Source organism: Coregonus clupeaformis, unplaced genomic scaffold (genome assembly GCF_020615455.1).
Source record: "Coregonus clupeaformis isolate EN_2021a unplaced genomic scaffold, ASM2061545v1 scaf3084, whole genome shotgun sequence".
In the NCBI taxonomy this organism is placed as follows: domain Eukaryota; kingdom Metazoa; phylum Chordata; class Actinopteri; order Salmoniformes; family Salmonidae; genus Coregonus; species Coregonus clupeaformis.
In genome coordinates this window covers 33953-56273 of record NW_025536538.1, presented here as the reverse complement: position 1 = coordinate 56273, position 22321 = coordinate 33953, and the positions used below count along the sequence as shown (strand labels likewise).

Sequence of the window (22321 nt, the reverse complement as noted above, 5' to 3'; positions counted from 1 at the left end):
GTGGTGAATGGTGTAGTCATCACTGATTAATTAATTTAAACACAGAGTAATGTTATGCATATCATGAAATAAATATGTTCTCTTTTATGAGCTCTGTAAATATGTACATATTTAGATATGTTCAAGGGTTTTTATTGTTGTTTTTTATCACATGTTATGTTTTTGGTAACATTTAGTTTGTATTGCATATATCTGGTGGTTTTGACCCACAGATTTGCTGATTGTCTGGCAGGTCAATGTCATGGACGGCTAGCTAGCTAGCTGGCTTATGTTTTTGTTTGAATGATGCAGGAAACAGTACCAGCTTCTTGTTTCACCTGGCTACTGGTTCCAGATCATTGAGGAGTCACCTGAAGCTTGAGAGTAATAGGAGATACATAAGGAATGCAGTGCTGAGGCAGAGGGTTCAGTGAGGATAACTGGCTACTACTCTGAACTGTATATGTGGAGAGCTTTGTGGCGCCCAGAGCTGCTGAGGAATCACCCAAGTGGGTGCTACACATTGTGAAGGAGGAGAATTCCAGTGGCTCCACAACACAGGCTGGTTCCCAGAGTAGCCCTCTACAAGATCGTCACTAGACTCCATCTTCATCAACCATCTCTCTGACCACCTTCCTCTGATCAAGCCATGAACTGTCCCTTTCCATCTTTGAAAGATACATGCACTCAAAAGACTTGGCATCTATTGGTTGACCTAGATAGATATAGATAAGCTACTCATTATGATGTATTGGTTGACCTAGCCAGCTATAGCTAAGCTACTTGTGATGATGTATTGGTTGACCTAGCTAGCTATAGCTATTGGTTGACCTAGCTAGCTGTAGCTAAGCTACTCATGATGATGTATTGGTTGACCTAGCTAGCTATAGATAAGCTACTCATGATGATGTATTGGTTGACCTAGCCAGCTATAGCTAAGCTACTCATGATGATGTATTGGTTGACCTAGCTAGCTATAGCTAAGCTACTCATGATGATGTATTGGTTGACCTAGCCAGCTATAGCTAAGCTACTCATGATGATGTATTGGTTGACCTAGCTAGCTATAGCTAAGCTACTCATGATGATGTATTGGTTGACCTAGCTAGCTATAGCTAAGCTACTCACTATGATGCATTGGTTGACCTAGCTATCTATAGCTAAGCTACTCATGATGATGCATTGGTTGACCTAGCTAGCTATAGCTAAGCTACTCATGATGATGCATTGGTTGACCTAGCTAGCTATAGCTAAGCTACTCATGATGATGTATTGATTGACCTAGCTAGCTATAGCTAAGCTACTCATGATGATGTATTGGTTGACCTAGCTAGCTATAGCTAAGCTACTCATGATGATGCATTGGTTGACCTAGCTAGCTATAGCTAAGCCACTCATGATGATGTATTGGTTGACCTAGCCAGCTATAGCTAAGCTTCTCGTGATTATGTATTGGTTGACCTAGCTAGCTATAGCTATTGGTTGACCTAGCTAGCTATAGCTAAGCTACTCATGATGATGTATTGGTTGACCTAGCCAGCTATAGCTAAGCTACTCATGATGATGTATTGGTTGACCTAGCTAGCTATAGCTAAGCTAATCATGATGATGTATTGCTTGTTTGTTTCTTGCTCTTGAAGCACCTTGAGATTTCTTTCTGTTATGAAAAGCGCTATAGAAGTTTAATCAATTATTATTACTAATAAATTATTATTATTAATAAATTATTATTATTAATACATTATTATTATTATTAAAACGTTGCACTGATCATGCTAATTAAGATATAAACATTTTTTTGGGGGGGGGAATCCTTGCAATTCCTTCTACATAAAAGTATCTACTGCAGTTATCCCTTGCCTGTTTCTTAAAGAGCACGCACACATATACACAAACATCACGGTAGTCCATAAATACTTCCTGCCAGCCAGCCCAGGGGAAGCTCTTGCTGAGTACAGCCGTGATCCCCGTTTCCTAAAATACTCACATATGTTGTCTATAAATATGCTAGCCAACCAACTGTCAGGGAAAGCCCTCACTACATGCTGAGTCACAGATGGTCAGGGTGGAGAGGTTAACTATGGTTATTATTAACTGTTTGTTTTGGCAATGCTTTAGGTTCCTCCGATTCCCCAATGCTTTAGGCTCCTCCGATTCCCCTCCAGGATCTCTTTCAGGTACTTCCAGAAACTTTGCAGTGGCAGGCAAAAAAACGCCCCTCATGTAGCTTCTTCTAACCTTGGCGTTTAGTGCCCTCTATTGGAGAATAGTTATACTACAGTTGTTTGGAGATTTGCAATAATCTGCATACTAGTAAATACCATACACTTTCAGTCATTGCGCTAACGCCAGTTAGCATTGGCTTGCGAAATTCTTACTTCCTTTATGATGGATACAGATACATATAAATGGTATCCATGAGTCATCTGACTCTGGGGAAGTAGATAAAGGGCTTCATAGCCAAAGTCCTGAAGTATCCCTTTAAGGTCAGGGTAAGGGTAGGGGTCAAGGTCAGGTTTAGGATAGGGGTCAAGGTCAGGGTTAGTGTAGGTGTCAAGGTCAGGGTTTAGGTTAGGGAAGTCCCAAGGATCCGGAATTGCACTGACATAAATAAGGCCCATGAGCTAGGTCATGTTCATTAGGTCATGCAACAGAACACATCTTCAATCATTTTGCAATGGACACCAATAATTTGAAGGCAAGACCACTCTAGATTTCTTACATACTCTTATTATTACCGGAGTGGCTACGGATCCGAGTTCTCTGGAATATATAGTTCTCTGCATATGTTGGTTCAATTGGAAATTCTGAGTGGCGCAGTGGTCTAAGGCTGTTGTGTTACCATACAGGTATCTTATTGTCTATGTTGTGTTACCATACAGGTATCTTAGTGTCTATGTTGTGTTACCATACAGGTATCTTATTGTATATGTTGTGTTACCATACAGGTGGTTCCAGGAGAGACTGCCTTGGCCTTCTACAGAGCCAAGAACAATACAGAGAGACCTGTTATTGGGATCTCCACCTACAACATAGTGCCCTTCGAGGCTGGGCAGTACTTCAATAAGATACAGGTACTAATGGACATCTAGTCAATGGCATGTGGATAGAAGTGTTGATGTAACCTTTTAGTCTGTTAAGAGATCAAATGTTACATGCAGGACTAATATATGTGTGTTGTGGTGTCCTATGACGGTCTTATGACCATAGAAATAGAATGACTAGAACGGTCTTGGAACCTCTGACCTTGGCAGTTGTACTAGTTAACTCAGCAGCTTAAATGCAGAGGCTGGCTGAACTACATTGAGTTTAATAAAGCAAGAACAAACTTGAAGTCCTTGCATCCATAGCTCAGTCTGAGAATTTGAGAGTGGTTACATTTCTCCAGCCTCATCACTCAGCTGTTCACCAAAACAACTGACTGCTTTGTCCGGGTGACCACTTTTGCTGTTGGAATCCCAGATTGCTCCATTATTTAAAGTACAATAATTTTATGGTATGAAAAAGCTGTTTGCTAAGTAATAAGTCCACAGTCACAAAGGAAGTGTATGTAGGTCAACATGTTTTTAATCAATGCTCAACATTTCACCATGAAAATCATATTTTATGCAACACAGGAAAATGATAAGACTTGGTCCTGTTTATTCAGCAACTTCTTTGCCCTGTAAGAAGAAAGAAAGAATATAATGGATCAGTAATAATAATGAACATGATAAATATATGGATAGACTTGGATAGAATATAATGGATCAGTAATAATAATGAACATGATAAATAGATGGATAGACTTGGATATCATATAATGGATCAGTAATAATAATGAACATGATAAATAGATGAACACTTGGAAAGAATATAATGGATCAAGCATTTAATGCTCAGCGCTCAGCTTGGATTTTCAGGGTGAAGTACCAACTGAATTAATCTTATTAGATTTTTTTGCCCTACCTGAAATGTGCTTCTTAAAGATCTTAAATACAGTTGAGTGAGTGTAAAATTTGCCCTCTGTGAAGACTGAATCATAAGTGGTGTTGATGTGGTCATATTTGAACATGAGTCAGGTTTAGGTTTAGCAGCAGTTCTGTACCTTTCCAGTGTCACGGGTCTTGGCTCTGAGCTTGTTGACCTGAGTCTCAGCGATGTCAGCACGCTCCTCAGCCTCCTCCAGCTCATGCTGAACCTTCCTGAACTTAGACATATGGCTATTGGCTGCTTCCTCCTGGGTGAAGAAAAGAGATAGAGAGCGAAACATCAGCATTTAAAGTTTGATGCTTCAGATAGCAAATAAAAAATATGTTTTTAAAAGGTATTTGACTCACCGCCTCCTCAGAATTCCTCTTGTAGGCCTTCACTTTCAACTGCAGCTTATCTACCAGGTCCTGAAGTCTGCTAACGTTCTTCTTATCCTCCTCAGTCTGTGGGAGAAGATCAAAGAATCAATGTCAGTATAGTTTTATACACAAACCTGTCTGTGTTACTGTCAAGTGTGTGAAGAAGGCACTTTCTCTTACCTGGTAAGTGAGCTCCTTGACTCTGCGCTCATACTTGCGGACTCCCTTGACTGCGTCTACACCTCTTCTCTGCTCGGCCTCCACCTCAGTCTCGAGCTCACGCACCTTTGTGGAAGAAATAAACGTATTTGTTTGAGGTGGTGAAATCAGACTTAACAAATCTTTGTAAAACAGAGGTGTAGTGTTCTACCCAGTCAAGGAGGCACAATTGTTATCTGTCCCTATGTACTTCTAAACATTTAATTGAAGGGGTCTGTAATAATACCAACATATTTTCATTATCTAGGTCAATGGTTCCCAAAGGGGAATTTACATTTAAATGTGTTTATGAATATTTCTAGCAAGAACGGATTAAACAACCAGGGATCTTTGGAAAAAGTTTAGAGAGTGCAATACAGTACATATTAATAATCCACAATTTATGTTCTTAACTATTAGATGCACAACGGGTCTGGGAGGCTCACAACTCAATTCTTCTTGTATTTGTAATATGACTATTTATCCGTTTTGTCATGAGTTTAGCAGTTTATGGTGCAGCACCAGTATGGCCACTAGAGGACGCCATTCGCATGTTTTAATGTTATGAGATTTCTTCTATTATGGGAGGCTCGCGCTATGACAGTTGAGAGAAGTTTTCAAAGTGAGCCAACAGCAAGACAGAAGCACCGACCTAAATACATTGGTATATCTTTATTTTGAAGGTAAGCGAGTGGAAAAGCACTATATTCGAGACGGTAATGTTTCTGGAGTATGTACATATGTTTGTTAAGATGTTATGTTGTGTTTTCAGGTTTTATGAACTTATTAAAATCCGCTAGCCTACAAACCAATTCAGCCGTTAGCCTGCTGGCTGGTAAACCTGCATAGCAACGCTAGCTTCCCTAGCAACGGCCGGTGAATGAGACATGTCGCTATAGAGAGAAATGAAACAAATGTAACTAGATGTAACAAATGATTACTATGAGATAAAGTTGATGAATGTACATTATATTGTGTGTTGATGTGTATTGTAAATTTATATTTGTATTCTTACTACTAATGAAATGGCAGTTTAGAAGAAGTCTGCTGCGACAACTGTACAAGCCTGAACGAAGCAACTAGAGTAATACATTTGTATTTATTTGAAGGTCTTGGCTCAACTCCACTAAATAAGTGTAAAATTATTATAATTTGTTTTGTTATGATCATAAATGCACCATCATTTAACATTTAAAAAGGCAAAATGTGTAGAATTGCAGGAAATTAGCTTTAAAACGGCAACATTTTCTCTCTAATGCCTAGAAGGGGGACTTAACATTTCCCAGGGCCCGAGACTTGATTAGTCATGCCATGCACTACAGAAGTAACAGTAAACCTGCATGGAGGCTATTATGTATTTTTATATGATCAAATGCATTTCCAGCAATCTGTCTTTCAATCCACCATAATCCACCCGGCTGTTAACTCACCCTGGACTCCAGTTTCTGGAGCTGCTTCTTGCCTCCCTTCATGGCCAGATTCTCAGCCTCATCCAGGCGGTGCTGCAGGTCCTTGACTGTGACCTCCAGGTTCTTCTTCATCCTCTCCAGGTGAGAGCTGGTGTCCTGCTCCTTCTTCAGCTCCTCAGCCATCATGGCCGCCTGGAAAAGTAGTTTGTTTAATTTATGGACCAATTGGCACCAATCATAACGCCCCTCTAAGATCTTTGTTGTTCTTAACCAGCCCAGCTACCACTGGCACTTGGGGACAAATCAAGTCGATGTAATTAAAGAACTCACGTCAGTGATGGCCTTCTTGGCCTTCTCCTCTGCATTCCTGGCCTCCTGGACAATATCGTCCACCTCTCCCTGCACCTGCACCAGGTCAGTCTCCAACTTCTTCTTGGTGTTCAGAAGGCTGGTGTTCTGAAGGATGAAATAAGACGATTTTTTTAAACTCTCAAGAGAACTTATAAGTCACAAGGCTGAAATTATGAAAATCTAAAGTAAGCACTGTCAAATTCCAGGTGTGTTTAAACTGTATGCTTGGTTGAGTTCCATTGGAAATGGCTTTTGACCCATACCTGGGAGTGCAGCAGTCCAACACGCTCGCTGGCGTCTACCAGCTCAGTCTCAGCCACTTTGCGGCCTCTCTCTGTCTGCTCCAGAGCAACTCTCAGCTCCTCGATTTCAGCCACCATCAGACCGTTTCTGCGCTCCACCATGGCTGCCTGTTCCTTCATGTCCTCTGCGACACGAACAGCGTCATCAAGGTGCAATTGGGCATCCTGGGGTTCACAATGACATATGTTCATTAGGACTTGTGGAAGTAGGGGCGATAGGATCGATCAGTGACAGAAATGTAAATTGATACGAATTTCTCCAGTATCGTTACCTTTAATACATAAACCACTCTTTTTTTTATCCTGATGTCCCAGTCCCTTTACCTTGAGCTGTCCCTGGACGTTCCTCAGTTGTTTCTGGGCCTCAGCGGCCTGCCTGTTGGAGTGGCTCAGCTGGATCTCCATCTCGTTCAGGTCTCCCTCCATCTTCTTCTTCACCCTCAGGGCGTCATTTCTGCTCCTGACCTCAGAGTCCAGGGTGCTCTGCATGGAGTCAAGCACCCTCTGGCTGTTCCTCTTGATCTGCTCCATCTCCTCGTCCTTCTCAGCAATTTTCCTGTCCACCTCACCCTTGATCTGGTTGAGCTCCAGCTGCACACGCAGAATCTTGGATTCCTCGTGCTCCAGTGTGCCCTGGACAAAGAAAATAAGTAATGCGTATTGTGTTCAATATATTTGGATGTGTCTACAAGGAATTAAATATATATATGACTACAATAAACACCAAAGCAGGGAGCATTAGACTGTAGCTAGCATTGGCTAGTGTAACACTGCTTTTCCCATCAAACAGCTGTAGTTTGTACCTCAGCCTCCTCCAGAGCGGTCTGGATCTCAGACTTCTCTGTCTCCACGGTCTTCTTGGCCTTCTCCAGCTCATGGATGCTCTTGCCAGTCTCTCCGATCTGCTCAGTCAGGTCAGAGATCTCCTCTGCACACACACACACAGGAGCAGTTTAGACTTGGGAGATTTTCAGTAGATATCGCTAATGCACTGAAGTTGACATTGAATCATAATAACAGTTAATTAATTAACAATAATTCATCTTGCTAATCAAACATGAGCCAAATAGAATTGCTGTCAAATGCTCACGTTGCAGGTTCTTGTTCTCTCTCTTTAGAGTCTCCAGATGATCCAGAGCCTCCTCGTAGGAGTTCTTCATCTTGAAGAGTTCAGTGCTCATAGAGCGAGCCTCCTTCTGAGCTCCTTCCAGCTCTGCCTGACCCTCCTCATACTTCTGCTTCCACTCTGCCAGAACCTAGGGAAATACATGGGATTTTCATTAGAAGTCATAGATGAAGAGATTTAAATCAGAAACATGCTACAATTAAACTACAATTGATTATGTAGCAGAAAGTTAGGTTTTCATTTTTACCTTGTCAAAGTTCCTCTGCTTCTTGTCGAGGTTGGCGGCCAATGCGTTGGCTCTTTCAACGTCAATCATGAGGTCCTCCACCTCTCCCTGCAGCCTCTGCTTGGTCTTCTCCAGGGAGGCGCACTTGGAGTTGGTCGCCTCAATGGTCTCCTCAGCCTCCTGCAGACGTTGGGCCAGCTTTTTCCTGTTAGGTGGTTTTGTAGTTTTGAAACAAATGTTACAATATATATTGACGTAACATTTTCTCAGAGCCCCCCTACCACCCTCAACATCCACACCCTATATTTGAGTGTTTGCTGAACGCGTGTGACTCACTTGGCCTCTTCCAGCTCCTCTGTGCGCTGGACGGCATCAGTTTCATACTTAGTCCTCCACTGAGCCACCTCGCTGTTGGCCTTGGACATGCCGCGTTGCAGCTCTGCCTTGGCCTCCTGCTCCTCCTCAAACTGCTCCCTCAGGAGGTCACAGTCATGACGGGCAGACTGGACACCATGGGCCAGTGCGTTTTTAGCCTGCGAAAGAGAAAGACAAAGAGAGATTAGAGAGATAGACAAACAAATGACGGTAGAAGTCTCTGAGTGTGGAAGACGGTAGGAGTCTCTGAGTAGAACAGTAGGAGTCTCTGAGGGTGGAGAGACAGTAGGAGTCTCTGAGGGTGGAGAGACAGTAGAAGTCTCTGAGGGTGGAGAGACAGTAGGAGTCTCTGAGGGTGGAGAGACAGTAGGAGTCTCTGAGGGTGGAGAGACAGTAGAAGTCTCTGAGGGTGGAGAGACATTAGGAGTCTCTGAGGGTGGAGAGACAGTGAAGTCTCTGAGGGTGGAGAGACAGTAGGAGTCTCTGAGGGTGGAGAGACAGTAGGAGTCTCTGAGGGTGGAGAGACAGTAGGAATCTCTGAGGGTGGAGAGACAGTAGGAGTCTCTGAGGGTGGAGAGACAGTAGAGTCTCTGAGGTGGAGAACAATAGAGTCTCTGAGGGTGGAGAGATAAAAGGTGACTCTGAGGGTCACGTAGTCACCATCTATATGAAGATATAGCTCTAAACTCTATGGACAGTGGAGTCCATTTTACCTTGACCTCCTCCTCAATCGCCCTCTTCAGCTCCTCCACCTGCTGGGTGAAGGCCTGTTTTCCTCTGGTCAGCTGAGACACCAGGGCTTCCTTCTCCTCCAGCTGGCGGCCAAACTCTCCTGCAGGGATAGAGGGACATCTTGTTAATAGGGTCTCTGTTCTCTAAGATTGAAAATGTATTTGGAGGTATCATAGGGCAATGTTAGGTGGTGAATAGTACAGTAGAAATTATGTGGATACAGCCCCCAACACATGTTATTGTGTTTTACTGAAGGAAAGCATTGGGTTGTAGTTCATTGTTGATGGTACCATTTTCTGTCAGGAGTCTGGCCCTCTGTCCGCTGATGTCGTTGACCTGGCGAACATTCTCATCATTCTTAGTCTTGAGCTCGCTCAGCTGGTCCTCAAGAGTACGGCACATCTTCTCCAGATTGCCCTGTTAGTGAAACATGTACCATAATTACTTTATATATGGGACTCCTGTCAACCTCAGTTCAGTTGAATGGTAATGTAGTTGACACTCCTCAACACTGCTTGACCAAAACATCACTACTCACCTTAGCCTTGGCGACGGCCTCCATGTTGCTGGAGAGGTCATCAATCTCCATCTTGTACTCGCTCTTCTCCTTCTCCAGCTTCTGCTTGACGCGCTGCAGGTTGTCGATCTGCTCCCCGAGCTCAGCCACACTGTCGGCCTGCTTCTTTCGCAGAGCGGCGGCTGTGGCCTCGTGCTGCAGGGTGGACTCTTCAAGATCACGACGCAGCTTCTGGAACTCAGCCTCACGCTTCTTGTTCATCTCAATCTGAGCAGCAGTGGCGCCTCCGGCCTCCTCCAGCCTCTCGCTGATCTCCTCAAGTTCCCTGGAGAGATCGGCCCTCTGCTTTTCAACCTTAGCCCTGGCAGCACGCTCAGCCTCAATTTCCTCCTCCAGCTCCTCAATACGGGCCTAAAACAGGGGACAAGAGCAGGGGGGATGAACACTACAATACAGTTGAAACAATTGAACCTCACAAAATAATAATAGTAGGTATATGTTGCATAAATGTGTTAATACAAAGCCAGTTACACTAATATATTCAGTAGACAGTGTCCCATGCAGGAACCAAAACCACAATGGTGAGAAGCACCAACAAGAATCACCATCTTCCAACCTATTGAGCCATTAGAAGCCACCAGGAAAACTGTTGGCTACCAGAAAGTGTTTTTCAGGAAATGATTCAGGTGTGTGCTTTTCTTTACTGGAGCGTATATCCTGTACTGTACCTGGAGTTCCTTGATCTTCTTCTGCAGCTGAGCTCCCAGAGACTGCTCATCCTCAATCTTGCTGAGGAGCTGAGTGGTCTCAAACTCCTTCCTAAAAAACACAAACACGTTGATTGCAGAGTTGGTTTAGATTTGTTAGTGTAAAGGGAGTATAATACCATTCACATTGCTTTTAAGAATCACATGCAAATGCTAATTCATAATTAATCAAGAACAACCATTATAGCAGCTGATACTGTAGTCATTTGTTTGTGTTTACTTCTTGATTTTCTCATCAGACTGCTGCTTGTCATTCTCCAGGTCCATTATGGACTCCTGGGCCAGTTTCAGATCTCCCTCCAGCTTTCTCTTGGATCTCTCTAGGTCCATACGGAGCTTCTTCTCTTGCTCCAGAGAACCCTCAAGCTATAAGATAAAAACACATATATTGTTCAAACTCTAAACAACTGAAGATCATATCATCTTACATTCTATCATGGTTAAAATGTCAAACTCCACTCACGTCATCCACTTGCTGTTCCAGCTTGGTCTTGGCCTTGGTCAGAGTGTTGACTTTGTCCTCCTCTGCCTGCAGGTCGTCCAGTGTCTGCTGGTGGGCCTCTTGGAGGGCTTTCTTCTCCTTGGTCAGCTTGGCAACACTCTCATCCATAGATGCCATCTCCTCTGTCAGGTTTTTAACCTGAAAATGGTCACAACATAATTATACTTCACCATAAAGGGGAGATTTAGTTTGTTATATATTGCGTTCATTTAAATGAGCAATGTGTCAACAAGTACTGTACTATAAATTCAACACTAGATGGCAGTGTACACCATGCCAGTGTACTGAGTGGAAGTCATAAATGAGGGGGAACAGAACATGCAATGAATGTGGGGAGTACCCTGCAACTGAAATTCCACTGTTGTGTCTTAATTTTTCCTGCACCCACAATGCAACTTGAATTCCATTTCTGTTAAGCTATGTTTTGAGTTGATTATTGTTTGGATTATTGTTTGGTTAGACTGTCTATGGTAAGACACAAGACCTTGTTTTCAGTGGCGTGCTTCTCCTTCTCCACTTTGGCCAGGGTGAGCTCCAGGTCATCAATGTCCTTCTTCAGCTCAGAGCACTCATCCTCCAGCTTCCTCTTCTTGGCAGTCAACTCAGCATTGATCTCCTCCTCATCCTCCAGCCTCTCGGTCGTCTCTTTGAGTTTAGCCTCCTGCTGGATCTTGCTCTTGATGAGCCCCTCGCATCTTTCCTCAGCATCGTTCAGACTCTCTCCTTCCTGGTTTCAGAACACGAGAAAAAATCAGCGGCCTCACTTTGTATATTCAAGGTCAGACCAAATCAATAGAAATTCATGAAATACATAACATGGACAATAACAATGTGTGAGTTAGCCACATACTTCACAGTGTCTTCATATGTGTGTTTATTCATGTGTGTGTAAATGTGCCCATATGAAGGTCGTTGCTCACTCACAGATGCAACTTGAAGTGCCAGGTCATTCTTCTCCTGAGTCAGGGACACCAACTTTTCCTCCATTTGCTTCTTCGTGGCCAGAGCCTTGGCCAGGTCTGTCGTCATCTTATCATAGTTCTCCTTCATGTTGGCCAGCTCCTTCTCAGTCTCAGCGCTCTGCAGCAGGGGCTTGATCTTGAAGTACAACTTCATCCATGGCCAGGTTTTCACATTCATGAATGAACGGACGTTGTACTGAATGGCGTAAATGGATTCTCTGGTCGACAGAAAGGATAGGGTGGCATGGTGAGTGACATGCTTAAAGCTACATTCTGGGATTCAAAGAACAACAAAACAGAACACCCCCGCCACTGTTTGTTTACAGCTGAGGAATGGGGCTAGGGAAGTGTAACCCCTCTTAAATTCACAGACAGCGGTCTAGATGCAAGGACTGACAGGTCATGCTAAGCTCATGAGGCATTTTGTATTCTTCAAGAATGAATGAGTAAATACCTCACATTTAAATGACAATTGATCAGCCAAACCCCAAACTGAAGATATAAAGATAGAATCCTTATTTGCTACATCCATTTTTTGACTTTATAAATGAATTAAACAAAAGCTTTAATAGATCATTATAAGACTTACTTTCTCATTCTGAACAACTCACAGCATATACAGCATGTAATCATAATGCATTAGATACAGGTGGTTGACAGAAAGCTTTGCCAAGATGTCCACTATTCCTCACCTCCTCTCCATCATCTTGCTAAACTCTCTCCTCATGAGGAATCCACGGCTGAGAGCCTGGACCATGCCGACCAGAGTGGCCAGCTTCTCATCTCTCATCTCCTCCAGGACACCCAGAAGACCGGCTTTGAAGAACACCTGAAACACAGGTTAGCATGGTCAATGGAACCACAGATGGTGACAGATAGAAAGGGTTGAATCAAAAGAGGGGAACATCTCCACTAGATTGATTTGACAACGTTAACTTTGCAATGCTTACAAACTAACCATGGGATAGGATGTTTCTAAATTGTTAGTTATTGTACAGTTGTAGATTAATAATGTCCACAGATACAGATAACTGCAGCCATACCACTCTAACACAATGCACATGATAATGAGTTTAGTTTCTCTTCTATACTTCTATGACGTTGAAGTAAAAAACACTACAATGTTTATCCACCTTTTCCTTTAGTTAAATGAAGAAGAAAGAACAAAAGGATGGATAGATCAACTGGAGAGATTTTATATGGTAAGGGTTTAAATTATCATTGAAGTTGTGTTTTGTTGTCAGCTTTTGCTGAAGGTATTTGACTGACCTTTGTGTGTCCAAACTTGTAATCTTCGTGATTCACATCAATGGAACCAAGCAGCTTCTCAGAAGCCTTCTTGTTGTCCATGAACTGGCCCTCGGGGATGACACTGGCATTCAGTACTTTGTACCTGAATGAGGAGTCATTATTAACATATGTCAAGTTGTAAGATGTTTGTTACATTTCATAAAGGTAAGCCTATTCTGATGCTGGGAAATCCCTTGAAGCAGATATTTCTGTGTGTGTGTGTGCGTGTGTACCTCTGCTTGAAGTCAGCATAGATGATTCTGCTGGGGAAGCCCTTTCTGCAGATCCTGATACCCTCCAGTACACCATTACACCTGAGCTGGTGAATAACCAGGAAGTTCTCCATCAGACCTGGTAAAACAAACCAAGTCTCTTTTAATACTCATAAACAAGTTAAAGATTGAGATTGTTAAAGTCACTGATACTGTACTGATAAGATGACATATTTAACTCAATATTTCTTGTACCTGGAGTCTTTGACTCGTTGGGGATCAGGCAGCGCACAAAGTGAGGATGAGTGCTCCTCAAGTTGGTCATCAGCTTATGTAAGTTCTCCTGTAAGAGGGTTACAAACGATTTTCTCAGACATCATTTATGATAATCAAGGCACCGTTTGAAGGTCTGAATAAAACTTTCAAAAGCTCACCCTGAACTGGGAGGACACAGTCTGCATGGAACCACCCTTCTTCTTGCCTCCTTTCTTGGCTTTATCTGTTAAAATGGGGAAAAGTTAAAGATAACTAGAAAAGTACATTTCCTAGAGCGGGCGGAATAAATAGAATAATAATAAGAGTATGTAAGAATCAAGAGTGGTCTTGTCTTCAGCAAGCACATTAATTATAAACCAGATAATCTCTGGTTAACTTCACACTTATCTAGAGGCAAATGCTGCCAATGAGATTATGTAAAATAACACCTATTGTATGATTGAATTAACCAAGTGTATGAATAAATTAACCCGGTGAAAACACCATGAGAAATTGGGATACATTCAAAGACTTTAAAGAACATTTGGTCTGAGTTATAACTAGTGATTAATTAAATATTTGGACGTGATGCTAGTCTTACCTTCAGGTGGGGGAGGAGGATACAGGGCAGCCAGAATTTTGACTGAGGACTTCTGGTACAGCTGACAAACTGAGTCGTTCAGGGGGTCCTTGTTCTTCTCCAGCCAGCCAGTGATGTTGTAGTCCACAGTACCAGCGTAGTGCACCAGGGAGAAGTGGGCCTCTGCCTTGCCTTTGGCAGGCTTGGGCTTCTCAAACGCATTTGTTTTCCCAAGATGCTGGGCGTACAGCTTGTCCTTGAAGGTAGTGTCTGAAGACTTGGGGAACATGCACTCCTCTTCAAGGATGGAGAAGATGCCCAATGGCTTTACGAAAAGAGATGTATATGAAATTAGTGATATTTCCATTTAGGATCACATTTATTCCATTATTAAACATGCTATTATATGATTATATTAATTTAGGGACACATTATAGGAAACATATTGAGTTCTCAACAGTCAGATAATTTGTCAGTGGCATATATTCATGGGTGCCAATTTTTTTAAATGTCTAAAATAATGTATATTTCGTCTCGCTTGGCAAGAGGCTGAACGGATGTCACCAGGTAAAGCATCCGAGCTAAACTGCGCCCCTCTGTCTCTGTATGTGTAGCCCTTCTATCTGATGCTGTCTGGTCAAAAATAGTATGATATTGTAGCATTGAATGCAAGGGAAGCCAGCGAGCATTTGGCCTCCCTTGATATTTTTAAAAATACAATAACAGCGAATCAGAGTTGAGCTAAACTGAATGAGCTAATCTGTGAGTGGTCCTGGTGCACCAAAAAATGTGTCAAGTGAAGCCAGTTTGGATTTGGCTTCACACCAATCACATCACATCAAGCCAAACGTCATTGACAAAAGAAAACTTCAAATGTTGCAACTCGTTGTGTTGTTGTCCTCCGGTGGATAGCTAGTTAGCTAAAATTGGCCCTTTCCTAAATTAACCTTGGACGGAGATTGGGATTTGTACTCGTAGTTTTACTTAATTTTCCGTACTGGCCAATGATTTTAACAGCGATTATCACCTATCCATAAATTCCTACATTGTGCTTTTGGCCTGAGAGTATGGAAGTTCAATATGTAGCTAGATGTAGTAGACTAATGTTAACTTGCTGGCTAATCGTTGCCCAGGAAAGGAAGTTAGAATAGTGAGCAAGGCTTTTAGCCAGGTAGCCTAGGACAACAAACATTTACAGTGCGTAATGTATGACAGAGTCATAGACCGTTTCAGCTACATGAAAGAGAGGAGGATGGCATTGGAGTTTCTCTTCAAGTAGGGTGAGTCAACATGTTTTTTCCACTAACACACACATAAATTAGTACCATGGACAGCCACATGATATTTAGCTTACGTTGATTGGACTAAATTGTTTTTGGAATCTTTTGGTTGTCACTGTATTAGACTAAGCATAGGTGATTTGATGATGTTGAAATGTTGAAGTTGAAATGGTGCTGGAATAGTGGAGGGAGGCAGCTCCTGTTTTCTTTGTGACTTGCGGTATCTCTCCATGGTTCTAAATCAATTGATGTTTAGTAGTCCGAAAATTGCATTACAATTAACTTGACTGACCATGCTGTAGGTCATGTAACTGTCTTGGCTTCCCCAGCGATTTATACCCAAGTGCCGCAACTGTTCGTTGTACCACTGTGATAACATTTCACACAGAGCTCCATATGAGCTTTGCTGTTACAGTCCATTATAATCCTCACAGACAGCTTACCTTCTCAATAAGCTCAATGCAGGCAGCCAAGTCCATGCCGAAGTCAATGAAGGCCCAGACGATTCCCTCCTTCTTGTACTCCTCTTGCTCCAGGACGAACATGGTGTGGTTGAAAAACTGTTGCAGTTTCTCATTGGTGAAGTTGATGCACAGCTGTTCCATGCTGTTGTACTGTTGATGGAATTTTAAAAGGGATCATTTCATCATACAAGGCTGTAATCCATCTCAATCACAACTAATTGTCTTGTTCTGGTCTCATACTCACATCAAAGATCTCAAACCCGGCAATATCGAGCACACCGATATAGAACTGCCTTGGATTCTTGGTGTCCAACATCTCGTTGATACGGATGACCATCCACAAGAACATCCTCTCATAGATAGACTTGGCTAGAGCGCTGACTGAGTTATTAACCTGCAATGATAATACCTCAAATTAATACATGAGATACTGACCATGTCTAGTGATAAGGTGATACGAGCTTTGGAAAAACTAAAGTATGCACTTGTCCCCAAAATAATTCCAGTGCTCAGAAAATGGTAGATGCTGTGTTTGGCCGCCTTACCTGAGGCACAGTCTGTCCCTTGGTCACATACTCGTTGCCGACCTTCACTCTGGGGTAGCACAGAGCCTTCAACATCTCAGCTGAGTTCAGGCCCAGCAGGTAGGCGATTTTATCAGCCACTGGAGAGAGAGAACCAACAACAACAGACTCAGGCACACAAGTCCTCTGTAGCTCAGCTGGTAGAGCACGGCGCTTGTAATGCCACGGTAGTGGGTTCGATCCCCGGGACCACCCATACACAAAAAAAATAAATAAAAAAAAATGTATGCACGCATGACTGTAAGTCGCTTTGGATAAAAGCGTCTGCTAAATGGCATATTTATAAGATGGCTTGTTTCTGATATCACACTGACAAAATAGTTTGGCTAACTTCTTTGTGGGTTAGGTTTTGTTTCACCCGCATCCATCATTTCTGGAGATTGGAATTTGTTCTCTAGAAATGATCTCCTGCCTGACTTTCATGTGTCACTGTCTGCCTTACATGTTCTATTTCTATGTTTGGGACTGGGAATGGGACTAATGCTTTACATATTGTATATCTATGAGTGGGACTCACCCTCTGTGCCGTCTGGCTCGGCCTGCTCCTCACGCTGCTTCTGCTTGAATTTCAAGTTGCCATGGTGCAATACAGCTCCTGTCAGCTTGTAGATGCCAAGCTTCTCTTCATTAGTGAAGCCCAGGATTGTAATGGCATCCTGGCATTAAAGAGGAAGTACAACAGTGATGAACTGAACGGTAGTTTGCTCAGGTACACTACAGTTCTGTGCGGCTCACTGCAGAACAATGGGATGGATAGATTTGACTGGCTTCTCTGTTCCACATGATAACGCTTGGCCAACACACTAGTTGATGGCAGCACAAAAGGAGTTTTACACAGTTCCACAGGAAACTTAGTGGTGCTCTCTTGTGGATGTCTTACATGTATTAGCCTCAAGGATAAGTGTAAAGGCATGAAGAGTTCCTTGAGGCACATGCCTAACTAACACAAGGCATTTAGAATTTTAAAAAACATACATGAACATTCCCAGCTTCCACCAAGTTGGAATTTCACAGTGCATTCAGTGGTCCTATCCATTCCATATCTAGAGTTTGGTTGACCCTTTGTTTGACTCACATCTGTGGCATCCAGCTCTTCATTGTCATTGATGCTGGCCACAGTGATCTGACCCTGGCTGCACATGGGGAAGTCGTAGGGGTTGGTGGTGATGAGTGCCATTTCTGTGGACAACAGAGAACAGCTTGACAGTTAAATCTCTTAGAATTCTGCCGTCCTACCTTTACAGTATCTCTCCCTCCTTTACTCAATAGATGGACTCAAGGATACATGTAGTATATAATAAATAGCATCAAAAGAGGGGACTGAGACTTGTGGACTAGTGTGATCACAGTGCATTACTTGATGGATATTTCCCAAAGACCTGACCCATGTCTAGATGCCTTGTTACCTTGGATGTAATCATTGTAATAGTATTAATAGTGTGGATTATTATTTTTTTAAATATATTCCATAGATGAGGGTGGGAAAGATTTCAGGTGATCCTCTACTTTGCCGTACCAACTAGCTCAGGTTTGTGGCCTGTCATCATCTGGAAGAAGATGTGGTAGCCTCTCTCATCGGGCAGCTGGAAGGACACTCTGGACTTCTCCAGTAGGTCTGAGGGTAAAAGAGAGAGCGAGTGAATGACACAAAGATAGAGAGAAAGGAGCGAGAGAACGAGAGCGAGAGAGAGAGAGAGAGAGAACATGAGATACATTTAAATTTGATGATCTCCAAAAAATAATCTGTGTGAATTTAGGAAAGCATTGAGAAACAATCAAAACCAACTCACAGGTCTCAATGTCAGCTTTAGCCAGTTTACCACCTTGGAAGTGAATCCTGATGAATTTACCCTATAGTAGAGCATGGGGGTTAGAAATAGGTCAACAAATAAATCTAACATTTTACTTTGATAGACCCCTTTAAATGTTACAGTTTGTTGGACAAATATTGGATCTATTGATACAGATGTAGGCTCTTCATGTAGGATCCAGTTTTCTACAGCAGGAAAATAATCCTGCCGCAACTGGAAATGTGAATTATTATGTGGATTATAAATAATGGAAATGTTTTTGTTGGGTTGATACCCCAAAAATATTACAGCAAATCAAATCTGACATTTTTGAGGAAATTACACATTTTAGAACCTCGAATACACTACAAGTTTGAATTTCACATTTTCAGCAACAAAAGAGTGATCAAAATAAGATGTTAAATCTGTATAACAATAGGGAACTACTGAATTACATTTTTCCAATATAAGGTCACTTCCACAGTATGCCCTTCATACTTACAAAGCGAGACGAGTTGTCGTTCCTCACTGTTTTGGCATTACCGTAAGACTCCAGCAGAGGGTTAGCTGCAATGATCTGATCCTCAAGAGACCCCTGATTGAGACAAACACAAGTTGCTCAAAAACTGGTAACCTGGTAACGTTCGTTTTTCTCAATTTCTTGAAACAGGATTCACCACGGGAAAAAAGGTTTACACAGCCAACCAAACTGAAATGTGTTAAAAAGGCAAACATAAGAACAACCTACCTGCATTTTGCCAGGTTCTGCTTCCTTCTTGGCACCAGACACTGCAATGGTTGCAAAGTACTGGATGACACGCTTGGTGTTGACAGTCTTTCCTGCACCGGATTCTCCACTGGTTTATATGACAGAGAAAGAGGGGTTTTAGTTACATGTTTGAGTGTCATAATCCATTCATAATGTAATGTATTTCATCACACCAAGAGACCCAACTTATTACAATAGAAACACCTTCTCAATGACATTTTAGTAAACAACTTACGTAATCAGGACGGACTGGTTCTCCTTATCTGTAACCAAAAAACATATTGCTTATCATACTCAAGCAACATTATGGGAACATTTTCCATTCAAGGGTAGTGAAATCAGATATTCCCAGCAAACTGTTATTACCTAGACTAGGAAACAGTAGATATCTCTTTTATAGCACATTAGAACTTCCATTGATGCACTTATGGACTTTGAGATCCATACGCATTTATGGACATCCATCCAACCAACCATTCATCCATCCATCCATCCATCCATCCATCCATCCATCCATCCATCCATCCATCCATCCATCCATCCCTCCATCCATCCATTCATCCATCCATCCATCCATCCATCCATCCATCCATCCATCCATCCATCCATCCATCCTTGAGAGCTCGTACCAATCATCATGAACTGAAAGGCGTTGTCAGAGACGGAGAAGATATGGGGTGGAGCCTCCATCCTCTTCTTCCCTCTGTAGGCGTTGACAACCTCTGCGTCGTACACGGGGAGCCACTTGTAGGGGTTCACCGTGGCACAGAAGAGCCCAGAGTAGGTCTGGATGAAAGCATCATTAAATTAGAGGATTAACAACGTTAGATGAACTTTTACCTGGATTTATGTGAGGATGTGGGTGTACTTTGGTATAATGATGTGGGTCTACTGTATTGATATGTTTTGGTTTCTACCATTCATTTATGTATGGTACTGTATGTGTGTATTTATTATGTTCATGTATGTGTGTGTTTGTATGTGCAGGTTTCTTACATAGATCATCCATGCTGCATAACGCTCTTTGAGGTTATACAACACAGAGGCTTCATTCAGGTAGGTCATCATGGCCATGTCCTCAATCTTGTCATACTTAGGGGGGTTCATCTCGAAGATGTCTGCATCTTTGAACTCTTTTCCTTCCTGAAACAGTCAGAAATCTAGATTACATGCAGATCAAAGTGGACGTGACTGAATGCTTTTTGCTCATTAAATACAAGTTTAAATTTTTTTTATGCATACCCACATTTAATCCAACTACTTTGTTATCACCCACTGACACATACATCATGATTCTTGACTTGTCAATATCACAAATTCCATGGCAATTTTAAATAGCAGCTTTAAACTTGATGTGTTTGAAGGTTATATTCCGCTAACAAAAAACTATAAATGATCCTTAATATATATTTTGTTAAAGATTTTAAATAGTCTATTGAAATGTTTTTAATCATTTTGATGATTTTTCAAGACTTAGAGTAATTACTCGAACTTGAACATGAATACTTTTCAGCTCAGGCTTACCTCCTTAGTGCCGTCAGGTTTGGTGATTGTTACAGTACACTTCCCATCGGCCCTGGCAGTGACCAGACCCTTAAGGTACAGCTCTACCTTGTCTGTCACATAGCAGGAGTTCTTTGAATCAAAGGGTGCGGTTTGTGCCTCAATCCTCTCCCTCTCAGGCTTACGGAGGTATATGGCAGCCTTGCCGTAGATTTGCATCTCAGCGTCCGTACTCATGGTGACGGATCACTAGCAAAAAGATGAAACAAGAAACATGATTGACTCTGTGGTGCTTCCTCCCCAGTCAACAGAGTTAGGTGAGCGGTATCTCTTCGAATATTTTCATCACTTTTTTATGTGAAGACTCAAACCATGTCTCACCTTCTTTTTCCCCTTCTACAGATGAATGTGTACTTCTTGGAGGACCCTGTGAAACATAAGGTGTTGTGAAAACACACAAATCTAAAGCAGTGGAGGCTGCTGAGGGGAGGACAGCTCATAATAATGGCTGGAAAGTAGCAATTGGAATGTTGTGAAAACGCACAAGTCTGAAGCCTTATCATTTTGACCCCGAACGGCTAAAAAACATTTAACTAAATAATAATTACAGCCATGTCAAATTCAACTACAGGTGCAACTGATAACTTTTATTTTCCTAGTGGCATCTCACTTTACTACACATTCTATGAAGAATTTAAAAGGATACCCCTGAAAACACAGTTACATTCTAGACCACTCCCTTAACTAAGTGCAGGAGCACCACTTTTGGACATAAAAGGAAGTTACAGATTTGAAGTAATACACAGTTAAAGAAAAACACATTAAAAACTTTTTTTTAAACCAATGCCACTTGATTGCATATTGTCAAATCTTACAAGAGACATGCAGAAGTCAATTCAAACAGGGCAGATAGCTACTGCCTCAGATGCTGAGTGCAAAGATGAGACAAATGTAAAAATCTAAGGAGGTGGAGAGGTCTTACCACAGAGGAAGAAGGTATCTGACTTATGGATGCTGGGGCCTCAGCCTCCTTATATCTGGTTGGAAGTGCCAACCAAGCAAACGTTAATTATGGACCACTCTGGGAAAGGAAATGAATTGGATGAGAGACCTCTATGTGTCTGTCTCACTAGCGCCTCCCACTTCCAGGAGCACCACACTCCCATTACATGACTATTTAATGTCATATGTGTCTCTGAATTGAATTTCACTGAATTTATATAAATGAGAGACGTCATTACTAATAATTATGACAATATCAAAAGTTTGATTCATCCCAATGTTACTTCTACTGAACCTCATATACTGTAATGGAGTGAGTCCATGTTTACCCACTACCACTAAAATAGGTTTCATATTAAATTAATATTTAAAAGCGAGAACGGAAACATTTAGGCATTCAATAACAGCATATAAAACTGTTAAATCTAATGTGTTATTTATCTACAGTATGATCTAATGAAGATTCAGGAGGAGCTTTTATTTGTCTCACATTTCAGTTGGCTAAAATAGTCCAGTAGGATTCTTATGACTTACATAACACCATACCAGTATTTCAATCATCTTATCCACTCATATTGCTGACAGCGATATAGCTGCCTCAAACTTTAATTACACTCTGAAGTAAACCGCTTAGCAGCTGAGCTGGCTTCAATAAAACTGATATAAAATTAATAGGGAATAGTTACAATAAAGTAACAGATTCCTTTACATTTACATTACATTTCCACCACCTGAATTCACCCTGTGTGTTTGGGGTGCAGTGTCCACCCAGCACATTAGTAGGGGAGATCGGGGTTGGTTGTCACTTTTTACTC

At 42.0% G+C, this 22321-nt stretch overlaps 1 protein-coding gene across 1 annotated transcript; it reads right to left on the bottom strand.

Annotated features, from left to right (window-relative positions):
* Positions 1-3524: 3524 nt before the first annotated feature.
* LOC121562430 (myosin heavy chain, fast skeletal muscle-like) lies at positions 3525-21505 on the bottom strand. Its single transcript, XM_045220057.1, has 41 exons — positions 21487-21505; positions 20886-20931; positions 20526-20753; positions 19998-20144; positions 19631-19787; positions 19237-19264; positions 18981-19089; positions 18735-18827; positions 18233-18293; positions 17959-18057; positions 17518-17621; positions 16960-17098; positions 16404-16522; positions 16103-16252; positions 15838-16008; positions 14136-14439; positions 13714-13778; positions 13535-13622; positions 13301-13418; positions 13047-13170; positions 12470-12606; positions 11740-11995; positions 11300-11542; positions 10777-10953; positions 10534-10679; positions 10275-10365; positions 9568-9957; positions 9320-9446; positions 9011-9129; positions 8259-8455; positions 7944-8127; positions 7661-7826; positions 7374-7498; positions 6895-7203; positions 6532-6735; positions 6248-6373; positions 5939-6109; positions 4491-4595; positions 4299-4394; positions 4067-4198; positions 3525-3641 (listed from the first exon to the last, which is right to left on the bottom strand). Exons 3-41 carry the CDS (start codon positions 20739-20741, stop codon positions 3621-3623), a joined length of 5814 nt encoding a protein of 1937 aa, XP_045075992.1. The 5' UTR covers positions 20742-20753; positions 20886-20931; positions 21487-21505; the 3' UTR covers positions 3525-3620.
* Positions 21506-22321: the final 816 nt, after the last annotated feature.